At 38.0% G+C, this 17,074-nt stretch overlaps 1 protein-coding gene across 1 annotated transcript; it reads right to left on the reverse strand.

Annotated features, from left to right (window-relative positions):
- Positions 1-571: 571 nt before the first annotated feature.
- Positions 572-4,123, reverse strand: LOC120782582 (probable ATP-dependent RNA helicase CG8611). Its single transcript, XM_040114929.1, has 8 exons — positions 4,031-4,123; positions 3,156-3,969; positions 2,141-3,095; positions 1,997-2,081; positions 1,742-1,932; positions 1,536-1,687; positions 1,008-1,197; positions 572-923 (listed from the first exon to the last, which is right to left on the reverse strand). Exons 1-8 carry the CDS (start codon positions 4,082-4,084, stop codon positions 731-733), a joined length of 2,634 nt encoding a protein of 877 aa, XP_039970863.1. The 5' UTR covers positions 4,085-4,123; the 3' UTR covers positions 572-730.
- Between the last annotated feature and the right edge of the window lie 12,951 nt (positions 4,124-17,074).

Genomic DNA, 17,074 nt, shown 5'->3' on the forward strand with positions numbered 1-17,074 from the left:
TGGGGTGAGAGATGGAAAAAGGGAGTAAGGACGAAGAACGTACTGGGTGGCCTAAAAAGTTAGGGGATGAGAAACTGAAAGAAATACACAATAAAGATTATTGCCAAAAAGACTTCGTAGAATCTTTGCTTTTTTTGCTATGAATGGTGATGAAAAATGTTTTAATTAAAACAACACTAACCGCAAAAAATCATATATGAAAACTGGTAACAGTGAGCCAAAGCAAGGGGAAAAGTAGTGCTCTGCATTTGGCATTAGAAGCTCTGAGCTCCTAAAATCTAATGAAACCATTAAAGGTGAACTATCGACAATTCATTAGATTCAAACGAACGATTGCCGCAAAACCCACCGACTAGACACGTTTTCCATTATGACAATGCTCGGCCTCATGTTGCAAGGCAAGTTTTGCCTCACTTGTTTTATAGCTCAGACCACCATTACCATTTATTCCGGTCGATGCAGGACGACCACGCTGAAATACGGTTGACATCAAAACATGGTCATAAAATTTGGATTGGATCGCTCTAGGCCACCAAGATGGCTAAGTTCTTTTGAAAAAAAAGTACGGATATTATTAAACATAATAAAACATTTTTTATTTCACATTTTCGGTAATTTCCATACCAAAATCTTCATTTAGTATATCGAATGTTCAAAATTACACATATTAGTTCGGATTAAAAAACAAACATAAATAATTACCAACATCTAAAAATCTTAAACAGTGGTGTTAAGCTTTCTTCCGTTTTTTAAGCGAAGGCAAGCCACTGTCGAACTCTGATGTGGTAAGTGCTCGGGAGGCTGGCAACATTTTCACCAGCTTATTGCTTTGCTGTCGATTGGGATTGCGTACTTCGTTGGTCACTGTGGTGGAGAACATACGCTTTTTGGCACGTTTTTCCTGTTTAATTTTTTCGGGATCCCTACAAATAAGAAAGGAGTATTATATTAAAGGCAAGTTTCATTATTACCTGCAGGCTTAAGATTAATATTATTTGTATCTTTACCTTTCTGTGTAAGTCAAGCGGTTCGTAGGTGGCGCCGGTTTTGGTTCCGAATGCTTCTTCGTAAATGTTTTTGGTTGATCCTTCAGAGCGAAGCTTTTTGCAAAATGACCCATATGAGCGTTTTTGATATTAAATATCGGTTTAAGCTCTTTCGGAAAGGCGGAATAGAATTTCGTCCAAGATACGAAGGCTGACGGCGGATGGATTTAAAATGTTATATAGAATTTTTTTCTAGAAAGTTTTCTTTTTAATACAAACAACACAAATCACGACACACCAAAATAAAAACTCACACAACAAAAATATTTAGCAGCATACAACATATCATCAAAGTAAACATACTCGCAATAAAAACTTGTGGTTAGTCATGCATTGGATACATTCAAAATTAATATTTTTCAAATATAACAATTTTTCGTTATTTCAGCACACACTTTTTTAAATTTTCACATCGTTATCTTCACTTAATCAATACAAAAAAAAAAAAAAAACACTGACAGCTAGTAGCAATAAATTATCGTCACCTACCTTTACATGCTTTACTATGCATTTCTTTATCATCAGCTATGAGTTCTTGACATTTGTGTTGCAGATTTGAAGCCGCTTCCTGCATTGTGTTCGCTTCATCGTCATGCTCAGTGAGTGCCTTTAAATAATTGTCCATATCAACTTGTGATATTCTGCATAAATGTGAAGTGAAAAAGTTATTTCATAATTAAATTTGTAAGGCGAACCTTATGCGCTTATCCTCCAGAAAACGTACAAACTGTGCCTCGGAGGGTGTGAGCAGCAAAAGTGCTTTACCGCTGTGACCGGCGCGTGCTGTGCGTCCTACCCGATGCACGAAATCTGCAATCTTTTGCGGTGGGGAATACTGCACAACCAAATCAACTTCAGGCACATCAATGCCACGACCCGCCACATCCTGCAAATTGAAAAATAACATATTGAAAGAAGTATATTTCATTAAATACGCGTATGTATTTTACCGTTGTGAGCAGCACACCAGATTTGCACTCGCGAAAACCATTGAACACACCTTGGCGTTCGGTTTGTGTCATTGAGCCATGCAATCTAATCAATTTATGAAATCAAAAAGTGTTTTTCAAAAAATTTCACCATTTAAAACTTACTTAAAAAATCGTAAGCCCTTAAGTAAGGGTGTTTCATCATCATCTTCACTTTCGTCCTCCTCCTTAATTACTTCCTCGTCATCTTCGTCGAGCACTTTTTGTGTCAGCAATTCATTTAGTAAATCATGATGGAAATTTACCATTTCCATTGTGCTCATAAAGACAATGGCCTTTAAGCGCTGTTTATCGCTGAACTCATGCGCTAATATGGCGCACAAAGTAACTAAGCGCAGTTTTGGTGGCACAACTGTAAAATGCAATTTCAAATTATCTGGTATGGTCATTATTCCATTCTCTTCTTCGTCATCCAGTACGTCCGCTGTTAGAGCTTCAATTTCGCTCTTAGCATAGCCATTAGTTTTAGGTATACTCGAGGCGTCTTCATCGCTGTTGTCAACGAAAACGGGTTCTTTCAATGTGAGACCAGCCAGTCGTTGCACATTGGCAGTGAGCGTAGCTGATAATAATAAACGTTGTAAACGTTCTTCGGTAACAGTACCATCTTCAGCTGGTTTGGAACGTTGTGTATCGATTGCTTCTACAATTTGTTTCACATCACGTTCATAACCCATTTCCAATAGGCGATCTGCCTCGTCTAACACTAAAAATTTGGTTTTGTGTACTTTAAAAGTCTCGGTGTGCAGCAAATGATCCAACACGCGTCCAGGCGTACCAACTAATATGTTAATGCCTTTACGTATGCGCGCCTTCTCTGCCTTGCGACGCTCGCCGCCCATAAGCACACCGGGTACGATCCACGTAAATGGTTTGACTAGCTTTTGAAAAAGTTCATACGTTTGCACCGCCAATTCGCGAGTGGGCACAATGATTACAGCCAATACGCCTGAGTCACGTGTTATCTTTGGACGCACCGCCTGCAGCTTTTCGACCACGGGCAAAGCGTAAGCTAAAGTTTTACCTGAGCCAGTCTGCGAACGTACGAGCAAGTCTTTGCCTGTAAAATAATATTATAATCATCGTTTGATTATTTTTTTTTAATTGAATAAGTATTTACCTTCTAGAGCCAGGGGAATTGTTTTCTTCTGCACTGTCGTTAGTTCAACAATACTCAGCACGTCTGCTAAATTCTTCACCGCATGTGGGTGAATGTCGAGTGAATCAATTTTTGTGCCATCAAAAAGTCGTTCCGCTATTGGTTTAACAAAACGCTGGCCCATAATAGGTGTATTAGGACTTTTAGCAAAGAGACCAACTTTCTTAACTGATTTGTCTTCGGGTCTAACAACACGGAATGCATTTGCTTTACGTGCTGCTAACTTCGCACCATTTTCTTGGACATCGGCACTACTTTCATCATTTTGTGGAATTTTCTGCTTAAAATTGTTGCGTTGATTGAAAGATTTCTTTACATTTTTATCAAATGGTTTCTTTGAAAAATTATTTTTTGTCTGTTCACTTTTCTGTTTGGCCATGTTTCGCAAACGCTCAGCTTGACTAAGCTTTTGCTTTGGTTTGGGTCGCGCACTCGGTACGGAATTCGTGGCAATATTAAGTAAGAGCCCATTATCCATGGAATTGGTGGACGACTTGGGGCTCTCAATTTTACCAAACGCATTTTGTGTGTTTGGCGATTCAACAATATTTGTGCTCGTAGTGACACTTTTCTTTTCCGAGTTTTTACTATCAGAAAGTTGTACGAAGGGGCTTTCTGTAGTTTTTTTGCCATCATCAGTTGTTGGGGGCTTTTTAACTGGACGCTTACGTGCTACAATTGCTTTTACTTTATGCTGAGCTCCGCCAAATGAAAACGCAAAGCCACCATCACTGCGCGAAGTTGCACCTGCAAAGGACTTCTTTTTTGCAGGAACCTGAGGTATATAAGCTTATTAATACTAATCTTCGATTTCAATAATTTCGGTGGTAACTTACAGATTTATTTCGTGCATTAGGTGGTCCAGTTGCTATATTTAAAGAAATATCCATGCTAGCGTGTTGAATTATTAGCTTATTTGAATACGGCCTGTTGCAAGCATGTGTTCACGCAGTTTTGTTTTGTTCGGCATATTCTTCAACCATTCACAATGGTGAATAAAAGAAGTCGATAACATCGCTTATGTTTTTATGAATTGCATGTAATTTAATGAAAAATTTAAAATTTTATTATAACAAATTTGGAAAATCGTTTTGGTTTACATAAAAAGGCGACAACCACACATATCAGAATGTAAAAAAATATGCATATTCCAGATTGCAAAAAAATCTTATGAGTGCAACGCTGTTACAACATTCACAATAGTTTATTTTAACAATCCAATTATCGTGGATTGGTTTTTTAATTTGTGCTTTGAAAATTAAATTTATAGAATTTACTTTCGCAACTTTGTGTTTCTTTAACATTATTTGTATAAACTAATGGCGAAACTAAGCGGGTTGAGTGGTGAAATTAAAATAAATGTATTAAGAAATAAGTTAACGCGAACAAACATTGATAGGAATATGTATGTATATATTTTGCTAACTCTTCAGCGGAAGGAAGCGTTCAACAGGAAGCATATTTATATCCATCAAAAACACTTAATTTTGGAGCTTTGTATAAACAATGTACGATTGAAGTAATGGATCTTTTCAGTGGTTCAATGAAAATATAAAACGTTATCACAAAATATCTGCGCATTATAATGCAAATATTTTCAGGTTAGTAAATATGTTTTCTTCATCATTATTCATCAAGTACATTGAATCCATATCTATTATTTGCAGATATTGCTATATTTAATTGACCTTTTTCGTATTAAATTTCTAATTAATTGAAGAAGTTATCTTAGATAAAACTGGCGAAGAGATGCCCACTTAATACCTGAGTGTGTTTGTAGGTAATGTAACGTGCGCCATGTTGTTGTATACTCATATACCATCGAAGACTTCTGCGTAATCAAATATCCTTCATTATGATTTTATATCATATCTAATGTTCTACTGGTTTTATTTATTTATTACCAAAATCTTTAAGCTTAGATTTTACAAATCAAGTATAAAAATGGTGTTGAAATAATAACTTTTTAACACTCACAGTTTCTATTGGTATTGAAGTCTCTGCTTGAACCAAAGCCTTTTTGAGACTCCAAAATTTCTGTAGATTTCCTGGGAATAGCCTTTTTCCGTCTTTTGAAATTTTTGCGTAGATTTCTTTATGCTTTTTAAAAACTTTTTCAACGTTCTCGAAACCATGGGTTTTTTTTTTCACTTGGGCTTTTTTCACTCTTATTTAAAGCATAACATTCAACTATTGCAAAGAAAATACTTTTTTTGAACTTCTTTGGTAAAAAGTTAGCAATAAGAACCGGGTCCCCATATTCGATATCTGGAGGCTTAAACAGTTTTGTTCCTATTTGGCCAAATTTAAACTATACCGAAAGGAGAAAGAAACAGATGGAATTGAAATTGTGTTGATTGGCTAGTAGGCGTGATTATGGTCCTATTTCGTTCAACGCATTAGCACTGTAACCTAAGAATGTCAGGATGGTTGGAATGAAATCGGTGCAGAGATATGGGTTTTCCACTAAAGATGGACCGGGTCACACCCCTCGTTCAATTTTGAATTTACATTTTATTAAGCACTCTTATCCATCTTTCCTTTACCATTTATTGTTTCTATTTATCGCACTGGTGGTAGTTTTCAACAAAACCATTATATACCGAGAGGACGGGCTTATTATGTGCCTTCATCTATTTTCACACTGTGGGGTATCAAAAGGATTTTTCCTGATTGGGTTGATAGACACACTCGGATGACTGTCGTTTGGACTTCGGAGTAAAATGATGTAGCCATGTTTCATATCGACGTAAAAACTCGTTTTTACGCTTAAATATCTCCAAACATTGCTCCAAATCTTCAACTCGTCGTTGCTTTTGGTCAAAAGTGAGCTCACGTGGCACCCACTTTGAACCGAGTTTTCTCATACTCAAATAATCGTGAATGATATGATGTACACAGTCAGTTGAAATCTTTAGAGCATCTGCTATCTCGAACAACTTCACTTCACGATCATCAAAAATTATTTTGTAAACTTTTTTTATGTTTTCGTCGATATTTTATCAACACCCGGATTTCATTTTCATCCACTTTTTTCACAATAGCAAAAGTTGTTTCCACTGCGTTCACCGACTTCGGTGCTCATTTCACCACGTCTAAACCTGGCATACCAATCCTTGATGATTGATTTTCCTGTGGCATGTCCAGAAACTCGTCATCAAATCAAGTTTTTGCTTCAATTGAATTTTTTCCCGCCAGTATTTTATCAACACCCGGATTTCCTTTCCTTTCCTTTTGCACAAACCGCCAACGCCAAATTTTATGTGGAAGTCCTCAAGAGACTCAAACTAAGGGACAAATGGGTCCGGCATGACATCGCAGCCGATTGGAAATTGCACCACGATAAGGCCCCGGCTCACACCGCCTTTCTTGTGAACAGCTACCTAACCAATGCCAGGCATCACAACGCTTTCGTAACCGCCTTACAGTCCAGATGTGGCCCTCGGACTTTTTTTTGGAAATGGAAGCATTTTGAGACAATAGAAGGGATCCAAGCAGCATGCATCTCGGCACTCAAGGCTATTTCGGAGAATGCCTTCCGTCACGCTTTCAATGCTTGAAATCGCGCTGGCAGCTCTGCATCGACACAGTAGGAGTAAAAATTATATGTAACAATTGATTCAATCAATTTTTTTAAATCGACTTAGTCCTATTACTTTCCGTACAAACCCTGTTAGTCCAAGACTAATCAAAATTCAAGCTAAGTTCAGGCTATATACGAGTATCTTTACAAACAGTCACTGTGTTGGGTATCACTTCCGTATCTACTGTGCCCACACATACACGATTATGTCATCCAATTCAATTACTACAACCCGTTTGAAATTAATCATTCCGTAATTTATAATCCCTTCTATAGTACATACATATATTAAACTGAAAAGAAGAAATATGTATGTAGTATATTTTCTTATTGTTTCATCGCTTTTGTCATTCAATTGGAAGTCAGTTGATTGTGTGCGCTTGTGCAGTTAATAGCCATTTGTTGCAATGTCATGCCAGTTAAAATGGCTTATAACATTTCTGTCTTCTTTGGCTTTTTGTTGTTTTTGTTGCGCTATTGGCAGTTGAGCATGTGGCGCTGCTTTATTGCTGTATTTGTACTGTTGAAGCAGAAAGTGATTTTATGACCTTCTTATTTGCTTTCCGCTTTCCGCCGACAAAGGTTTCGATTTGCACTTAAAGCAAATATTTCGAAAAACCATTTGAGCACGTAAATCAAATTGAATATGCGATATTGAAACTGACTGATTTTAACGCTTGGAGCGCACGAAAGATCGAAAAGGATTAACTTATTTATTATTTATATTATTCAGTGAAAAGTCATGTAATGGCTGGAAATGAAAAAAAACAAATATTTACAATTTTACTGAAAACGACTTCCATGGATCGGCAAGTTTGTGGAACAAGAAAAACTCACACGCAGCCAAATCTGGTGAACAGGGTGGTTGATCGATGGCATTCCTTACGTTTTTGACTTCGAATTCGGTCAGAATCGTGGTTCAATGCGATGCTGCATTATCATGGTGTAAAATCCTCGAATAGTTCTTCCACAATTCCGGACGTTTCCAACGGTTGTTCTCAATCAAACGCCTCAATACGGCCAAACTGAACTCCCTATTGACCACCTGTTCCTCCAGAACAAATTCATTGCACCAAACAACGAAAATCGAAAAAACTATGAATTTCGTCTTGATTTTTGAGCAGCCTTGGCGTTGTTTTTTTTTTTTTTGTTTTTTGGTTTCGATTCGTGTTTTCCCCTCCATTCTGATTATTGTTGCCTTGTCAAACTCATAAACCCATGTCTGATCGGCAGTTATAATGCTTTTTATGAATATGGAAGTGGAATACGTACGATCAAGCTTGTCCAAAGAGTGTCGTACTCTTTTTGAAAAAAATTCAACTTTATCAAACCCAAAATATCCAAAATCATTCGAACGCAGTCGCAAGAGATGTCGAGCTCTCTTGCCATTTCTTTAACACTTGCCTGACGGCTTCCATATCCTTCACTTTTATAATATTTTCATTACTTGAAGAGGTCAAAGGCATGTCTTCAACGGTCTCTCTACCATCTTTGAAGGCTTTGTACCACTCGTTTACTTGGATTTCTATAAAACAGAATCACCATAAGCCTTTTCCAACATTCGCAACGATTCCACACACGAAATTTGGTTAGAAATACAAATTTTGAGACAAAATCTTTGCTTGATATTTGTAAGACATAGAGATTGTTGTTGTTGTAGCGGTTATCTAATCCGGACTTGGGTGGTAAGGGACAAGTCGGTTGTCATCTAGCGATAGGCCCAGGAAACATGTTGATTCGACGGGGTCGGACCATAGGACGACGAGTGTTAAATGAATGGGATTCATTGGAAATGAAAAGAAGTGGTTGAGTCACGCGGGGATTAATTGCTCATATAGTTTTCGATAAGTCAGAGTTAATTAACCTGTGAAATTTCTGCGAAAATATTCCTGCAGATTGTGTTTCTTAACCCGAATCATGTAGACTTCACTATGTACGAGTTCAATAGAGGTCAGGAAAACAGGAGAGTAATAGTTCGGAGTGCAGCGTTCTGACACGTCTCTGACTCTTCTTCGTCTGCATTCCACTACATCCAGTACTATGGTGTAGCGTAGTTAATGACTGACCAGCCGAATGACTTGTATATTGTCAGCAACTTTTCTTAATCCTTTCCCCAGGTACTGCCGACTAGTGAATTTAGGCCTTCTTTGCGGATCTATACTTTGGCAGTAATCGCGGTCATGTGCGTAGTGAAGAAACACATGCTGCCAAGTGTAGCACCTAAAATCTTAAGATCCAGTCTGTACTCTTTCGTCCAGTTCCCCGAATATGGTTCTCTCAAGCTCGTGATTTCTATCAGTGATTGAAACTTGATTACATTGAGATCTGGAAAGGATCTCTGAGAAAAAGAGCTACTGATGAGACATTGTCTTTGACATAACTCCGTTTATAAAGTGAACATTTCATCAATCTTCTCTTTTCTAAACCAGAATAGAAAAATATGGTAACCAAGAATCACCCTTAAGCCGGTAATAAAAACAAGTAAGAAAAGATTAAGGTCGGGTATAACCGAATATTTTATACTCTTGCAACTTACCACAAACAAAACCTGGGAAATACATTCAAGTGTTGGCAAAACTTATATTAATTTTCAACGAAAGCGTGAATAAATTATAATCAAATCTTCTAGACTTATATTGAATGTCACAAACCCACTGAGTCTTGTTGTTATATTTTACTTCGTGTCAGCTAAAATTACACTAAAATCATTCTTAAATGTGATACAAACTCAACCGAAACTCAACTAAATGTAATATACTGAGTTGATGTGGAAAAAGTCAACCAGAGAGTCGGAATTCATTATATTAAGGATATGAGGTGTAGACCAAGCCCATGGAATTTTGCACTAAACCACATAATCTTTAAGAAAACTTGTCCATTTAGTTTCATTAAAATATCATAAGGGGGCATACTTTGTGCAAAGTTTTATCCCGTTATATTAATTGTTAATTTCTTGCAACAATCGTTGAAGAGAGAGACATATAGTTTTTGTTCACATAACATTGTTTGTAAGTCCTAAAACTAAAAGAGTCAGATATAGGGTTATATATACCAAAGTGATCAGGGTGACGGTTAGAGTCGAAATCTGGATGTCTGTCTGTCTGTCCGTCCGTCCGTCTGTCCGTCGTCCGTCCGTCCGTCCGTGCAAGCTGTAACTTGAGTAAAAATTGAGATATCATGATGAAACTTAGTACACGTATTCCTTGGCTCCATAAGAAGGTTAAGTTCGAAGATGGGCAAAATCAGCCCACTGCCACGCCCACAAAATGGCGGAAACCGAAAACCTATAAAGTGTCATAACTAAGCCATAAATAAAGATATTAAAGTGAAATTTGGCACAAAGGATCGCATTTGGAAGGGGCATATTTGGACGAAATTTTTTTGGAAAAGTGGGCGTGGCCCCGCCCCCTTCTAAGTTTTTTGTACATATCTCGGAAACTACTATAGCTATGTCAGCCAATTTCCATAGAGTCGTTTCCTTCTGGCATTTCCACATACAGTTTGAAAATGGAAGAAATCGGATAATAACCACGCCCACCTCCCATACAAAGATTATGTTGAAAATCACTAAAAGTGCGTTAACCGACTAACTAAAAACGTCAGAAACACTAAATTTTACGGAAGAAATTGCAGAAGGAAGCTGCACCCAGGCTTTTTTCTTAAATTGAAAATGGGCGTGGCCTCGCCCACTTATGGACCAAAAACCATATCTCAGGAACTACTAGACCGATTTCAATGAAATTCGGTATATAATATTTTCTTAACACCCTGATGACATGTACGAAATATGGGCGAAATCGGTTCACAACCACGCCTACTTCCAATATAACGCTATTTTGAATTCCATCTGATGCCTTCTCTTTATAATATACACATTAGGAACCAATGATGATAGCGGAATAGAACTTTACACAAATACGGTATTTGAAAAATATGTAAATGACGGATAATGAAATCTCGATTATCACTTTATTTTATGAGTATACGTTCGGTGACACCCGAACTTTAGCCCCTTCTACTTGTTTTTTTTTTTTATATACTATATATATGGCTGACTGAAAGGAAAGAATTGTCGGCCAAAAAAATCCCTCGTCAACACAGTTCCTAAGTATATAAACACACACTCCAATTCGACTACCGTTGCTCGTGAACTGCTTGTCACCATTGAAGGTCATTAAAATTCAGCAGCTCAACTAACTAAAAACAGGTGTACAGAATCATGTCGAACACTATTCCACTGTGTTGCGCTTTTTCCTGTGACCATTGTTTATTCATGGAACGCCTTTTATTTGTCTCATTGCCTCATTTGTTGTGGAACTGCGTAAATCAAAAGCCTGAAATCTCCAAAATGACAACGTATTTGTCTAATGGCCTGGCATATGGCCGGCAGGTGGCGGGTGGTGGCAGTTGACAAATTTTGGCAGGAATCCTTTTGGCGCGCATCACTGTCTGTCTGTAAGCTGGCGGGTAAACGGGCAGTCGCGTCAGTTTGTCAGTCGCTGTGTCGGTTTGCCTGTTAGACGCTTCGTCGGCATTCGTAGAATTTATTTGCATTTCAGCTTTCATTTCGCGGCCGCGGGAAGATCTGTCTGTTTATAAAGCGATTTGTCTGTTTGTCTGCGGAATGTTTCAACTGTTGTGCGCTCGCGGTATTCCTTTAGTTTTGTCTTTATTGCGGCCTTTAACCGATAGGGTCATTCTATGGCAGTCAACATGGCATTCAGCAAAGCTAACAAAAAGTTAGATAAAACAATGCTGAAATTGGCGCAATGATTTGGCACTTTTTTTTGTATTTTCCTCTACTTGCACTTTTTAAGTTCTGCGAAGCTCAGCTGGCACTGCCGCGTGGCTTGCCGCGCCACAGCATGAAAGCGGTGCGTCGTGGCCGCCCTCAATTAAGCTTCGAACTTGCGAACCTCCGAATGCCTGAGCAGAAATAGCAAAATGGCTGCGACAATGACAAATACTTTCGCTTACCGCTTGCCGCCGGTCGCGCAACACGGTCTCATTGTGTTTGCAGCTAAAAGGCGCTTGTAGTTGTTGTTGCCTACGGAATACAAGCGGAAGCGAAAAGGCGCAAAAACACAAGGCACGCAAGTTTGCACAGCAAATGGCTGAGCAAATAGTATCCCGTTGGCGTAGCGCAAAGCAAAAAGTTTAAGTAAATAAATGTGTCGCTATGTGTGTGTTTGTCTGTATGTATTCGTGTTTAGCGGCTGGGGTAAGCTATTTGCAATGTGCCGCAGCCAGCTGTTGTCATTATTGGACTGATTGCTTTGGCTAACGAAGAACGAGTAGTTGTGGCTCGCTGTGGTATGGGTTAGCTGGGTTTAGGTCATGTACAAGGGCCAAAGTAAATTGTTTGACAATTTGTCTGGAATTAAATTGAATTGAAATAAACCTAAAAAGGGCGAACGATTTGTAATGTGTCGGCCTGATTTAGAAACTTGGCAAATGTAAATCTGTAAAGATTGTAGCGCCGGAGTGGGCCTACGAAGCAACAAACTCTTTTCAATACATTTATTGGCTTTAAAATAGAAAAATGAATTTTAAATAAAATTAAAACATTTGTACACTCCTGTAGAAGATTGTACTTGCTCGATTAAGTTCTGCAGCTCGAATTATTTTCTCCAGCAGCAGATTGAAGAAGTCGCACGATAAGGAGTCGTCTTGTCTGAAACCTCGTTTGGTATCGAACGGCTCGGAGGGGTCCTTCCCGATCCTGACGGAGCTTTTGGAATTGCTTGGCGACGGAGTCGCTCTCCCACAATGAACCGCACACCGAATTTGCGCTCTTTTATATGGCCACTGTGATAAATTCCACAAGAACCTACTCGCCTCAGTCCTTGTCTCGTCCATCGCATTTCTTGGACGAGGACATTAACCAGCTGGGCAGGGGCACCTTCCCCGATATTCCAAGTGCATCAAATGCCCTCAAATCGTAATCCTTAATTCGTTTGCCAAGGTCGTCATCAAAAGAGGGGTCTTTCATCTGAGGCTGTTGATTAGTTTTCATTGGTAGTGTGCTTTTCGTGGCGGCTCCCAAACCCAGCACAAAATCTTGTGGAGGCGATGTTTCGTCTTCTCACTTTAGCTCGCCTTCCAACGGATGGTCTTTGGCTACTCAGAGGATACTTGGTCTAGGACCGGAAGTCGTGAGCTGTTTGAGTCATATGTGTTAAAGAAGAAGAATAGTTTCTGGCCACTCCCAAGTGAATGGCAATCAGAGAACTTTCCTCACTTGCATGAACTTCTACACATGACTCCATCCTCTTCTTGAAATAGCTCAAGAAATTATATCAAAATATCGTAAAATTACCAAGAGATATAAACAAGAAATGTCGGCGGGTTTTGTGTTAAAGAAGAAGATGAGACGCTTACTTACGACAGTCTGAGCACTTCTTGGAACCACGTGAAAAGAGCGATAAGGGAAGTTTGTAGCAAAAAGGTCGGCATTAGAAAACGAGACTGTATAGTACTCGTATGTGCTGACGGGAAAACATCTGGTGGTAGGCAACAAAAAAATTATTATTGTCAAACATGATTCTACCAGCCCGCAGTGCATATTGGGGAGTGTTTTAAAATATATCATACTCAGCAAAATTATAAACAATATAATGTTGATTTCTTTTACTAATAAACATTCCTCGATCTCAACCAATTCCGATCAGTCCAGCATCATCATAATACGTTACTTAATTCTAAAATTATAATAGATTATTCATTATGTTTGTTTGTTTCTGCCCTAAAGTGGCGCTGAGTAGCTGATAGCCAGCGTCCAAAATCAAGCGGATTGCAAAGGGTTAAAGCAAAATTGCCTATTATCAAAAAGATTAATACCTCATAGACTAGGTGAATAACATCAAGCTGAACGCATTTCAGTGTCCACAGATTACTCATTATCGAAATCGAGTCATCGAAATAATCGGTCTATCTGTTAGTTCAAAGCGTCTATTTTGACAGTACAGTGCCTGGCACCAGAAGGAAAAAATCGGGTAAATACTTCGTCTAGTCTCCGTATACTCAATAGAAGGATTTTTAAACTTCCAGTTGGTTTTATAACGTAAAGGCCGATCAGTATGTATGCTATATTAGAAAATTTAAGTGAATTTGTAATCCATTGTATTCCAGGATATACCATCATTTGGTGGCATCGCCTCTCCGATAGAATTTTCTCTCATATATCCAATCTATTAAATTTAGTGCCCTTGGTTAAGCTTATACTTATATACATCTATACGATGAAAATATTGCTCCGCCTTTGATCTGTTACTTTTGGTGTCTTTTGGTGAGGTGTCCCTATTTTGATGCGTTGTACCTTATTTGGGTGTGAAGCGATTCAATATAATGAGCTTTTCACACATGTCGAAAGGTCATATCTTAAGTACATGTAAACGTTGTACATTGTTTACATGCCAAATAACACACCCTATATGTATGTATACATGCGATTCTTTAAGAAAACAGCGTGGATTATTTTCTTTCGAAAATTAATATTTTTTAAATAAAATAAATTTGTATTTCTAATTTTAAAAGCTTTTACTACGAAGAACTTAAGTTGTTATTTCTTAGAATACTAAATTGCCTCAAATTTTAGAATATTATAAGAACAAATGTTCGTCAAATGTAGCAAAAAGCATGAGTTTGCACTAAAGTCTTTAATTTTAAATTTTCCAAGTGCAACTTAATTCTAACTTCATAGTAGATTTCGGAATCGCGATTTTTTATTTTGCAACAATATCGTTAAAAAGTACTAATATGGTTAACAAACAATGAGGATTATGCGGTACACCACGTGGTATTAGTGACATATTCATAGCATGCATCCATATGAAAATAACACAAACTAATGTTAATTCGAACGCTTGCAACGCAAATTATTCCAATAATTGCACCTGGGCGTCTAATCAAGCATTCGAACGACAACAACAACAATGTAAGTGCATGCGATTTTAAATCATAAAAGCATTTGCCGGAAGTAAGTGGGTTTCCTAAACTCTAAGTAGGTGGCACAGCAGCAATTCTGCCGTTACAAATCAGTGCAAATGCATTTCTGAAGAAAAAACAATAGCAATAACTATCACTTCACTGCACGCAAATGTTGCACTTAGCAGCGTTATCCGTTATATGCCACTCAGCGTTGCAATCGCATCTAAAATGCTTGCATCCATTCACAGTCGTAGCTTCAACGCAGACATTTGCAGCACTTAAATTGAAATCACAATTTTCGCCAACGTGCAATCAACTGTGCAACACGCCCACACGCCCACTCTGCCACACTTAAGCGTGTGCTCGCACGCCCATCTATTTTCATTACAAGTTCAAAACTATTCCCACACAAATATTTAGAATCATGAGTTATGAATTTGTAAGGCCACGTGCTGTAAATATTTGTAGGTTATACTTAATAACGGTATGTTTGTGCTGCCTTTACTTATGGAAGCACTCGTACATCTCAAGCATCGCTATTCTCTCGGGAAATTAATATTAAAAACCTTTTAAAGTCTAAATTCAATGTTTGAATAATAGAAACGGAAAGGTCCTCACGAAGTTAAGGAAATTTACGTCGAATATTCATTCATCTAAAAATTTACTTGAATTTAAATGAAAGTAAATTCTCTTCGATCAGTTTATATAAAGTGTATACACGTCTCTTTCTTAGCGGAACGTGTTTGCCGTTTGCCGATTAGTAGATAAGCAGCAGAGTGGCGCAGTGGAAACGTGCTGGGCCCATAACCCAGAGGTCCGAGGATCGAAACCTTGTTCTGCTAATTGTTGACTTCAAAGTCGCTGATTTATTTTTATTAAAAATAACTGTAAAAGTAGTACAATTAGTTAAGAATAATAACTTGTATCTAGTTGTTAGTAATTAATTATTTTTAATTTTTAATTTCGTGCAAAATTACTTTATTCACGAAAAAACGTTAACTTCGGCACTGAAGCTATTGTACCATTCACCGGTGCTTTTCTTATATCATAAAAGAGTATACAAAATCTTTATCTATATTTTGATCGATATTTTTATATACATAGCAGCTATATGCTAAGTGATCTGATCTGATAAAACCCTTTTTTTCTTAATAATTGAACAAAAAGAGATTATTTGTGCAAGAACTTGTAAAGTCCGGTGTAAAATTAAGATCGGTTTAGTAGTTCGCGAGAAGTTTTGACATCCGGCTTTGGAAACATAGGCAACATTTCGAGAAAAACGCATATTCAGTAGGATTATATATTTAAGACAATATTTTAGAGTTGTTATACAATTAAATAAGACAATAAAAATATTTTTTTTGATGTAAAATGATGTCAAATGCAGGATAATACTTGTAGAGTTCGAGCCCAATTGAGAACCTACTGAAAATGTCTGATGTCTGATTTTTGTTCACCAAACTGGGGTGAAAGGCCATAGCACTTTGCAGAAAGTAGCTGAATTGACAATGTGTAAGCACCACATAAGAATAATAGTCTATGGATTTTTAGAAAAAAAAACTGATAAGGAGCATGCATCAGGTTCTTTGTAGAACATGGGCGGACGAAAGCATGCTCGACCATTGCAATTTAAGTGTGCTCTTTCCAATACACAAAAAGGGAGACCCCATAATACAACTACCCACGGTAGTGGAGACTCTTCAACATTCCATATGAGGTTCTATCGAGCGTATTATGTAAAAGATTAAAGCCCACCGTCAGCAAACTCATTGAACCTTTTGAGTGTGGCTTTAGGCTTGGAAAATCAAAAACTCACCAGATATTCACCATCCGCTAAATCTTGGAAAGGACCCGTGAAAAAAGGATCGACACACAACCCCTCTTCGTTGATTTCAAAGCTGTTTGACAGCACGAAAAGGAACTGCCTTCATGCCGCTATGTCTGTTTTGCTATATGTCTATAGCAAAAGCTTTGTCAGTTCGCCGTTCGATACCAAACGAGGTTTCAGGCAAGACGACTCCCTATCGTGCCACTTCTTCAACCTACTGCTGGAGAAAATAATTCGAGCCGTGGAACTTAATCCAGCAGGTACAATCTTCTATAGGAGTGCACAGCTGCTAGCGTACGCCGATGATATTGATATCATTGGCCTCAACAATCGCGCCGTTAGTTCAACTTTCTCAAGACTGATTAAAGAGCGAAGCGAATGGGTTTGGTTCTGAACGAGAGCAAGACGAAATATCTACTGTCATCAAACAACAGTCGTCGCACTCGCGACTTGGTTTCCACGTCATTGTTGACAGTCATAAAATCGAAGTCGTAGATAATTTCGTCTATCTTGGAACCAACATTAACACCAAACAAACGT

Source organism: Bactrocera tryoni, chromosome 1 (genome assembly GCF_016617805.1).
Source record: "Bactrocera tryoni isolate S06 chromosome 1, CSIRO_BtryS06_freeze2, whole genome shotgun sequence".
Lineage (NCBI taxonomy): Eukaryota > Metazoa > Arthropoda > Insecta > Diptera > Tephritidae > Bactrocera > Bactrocera tryoni.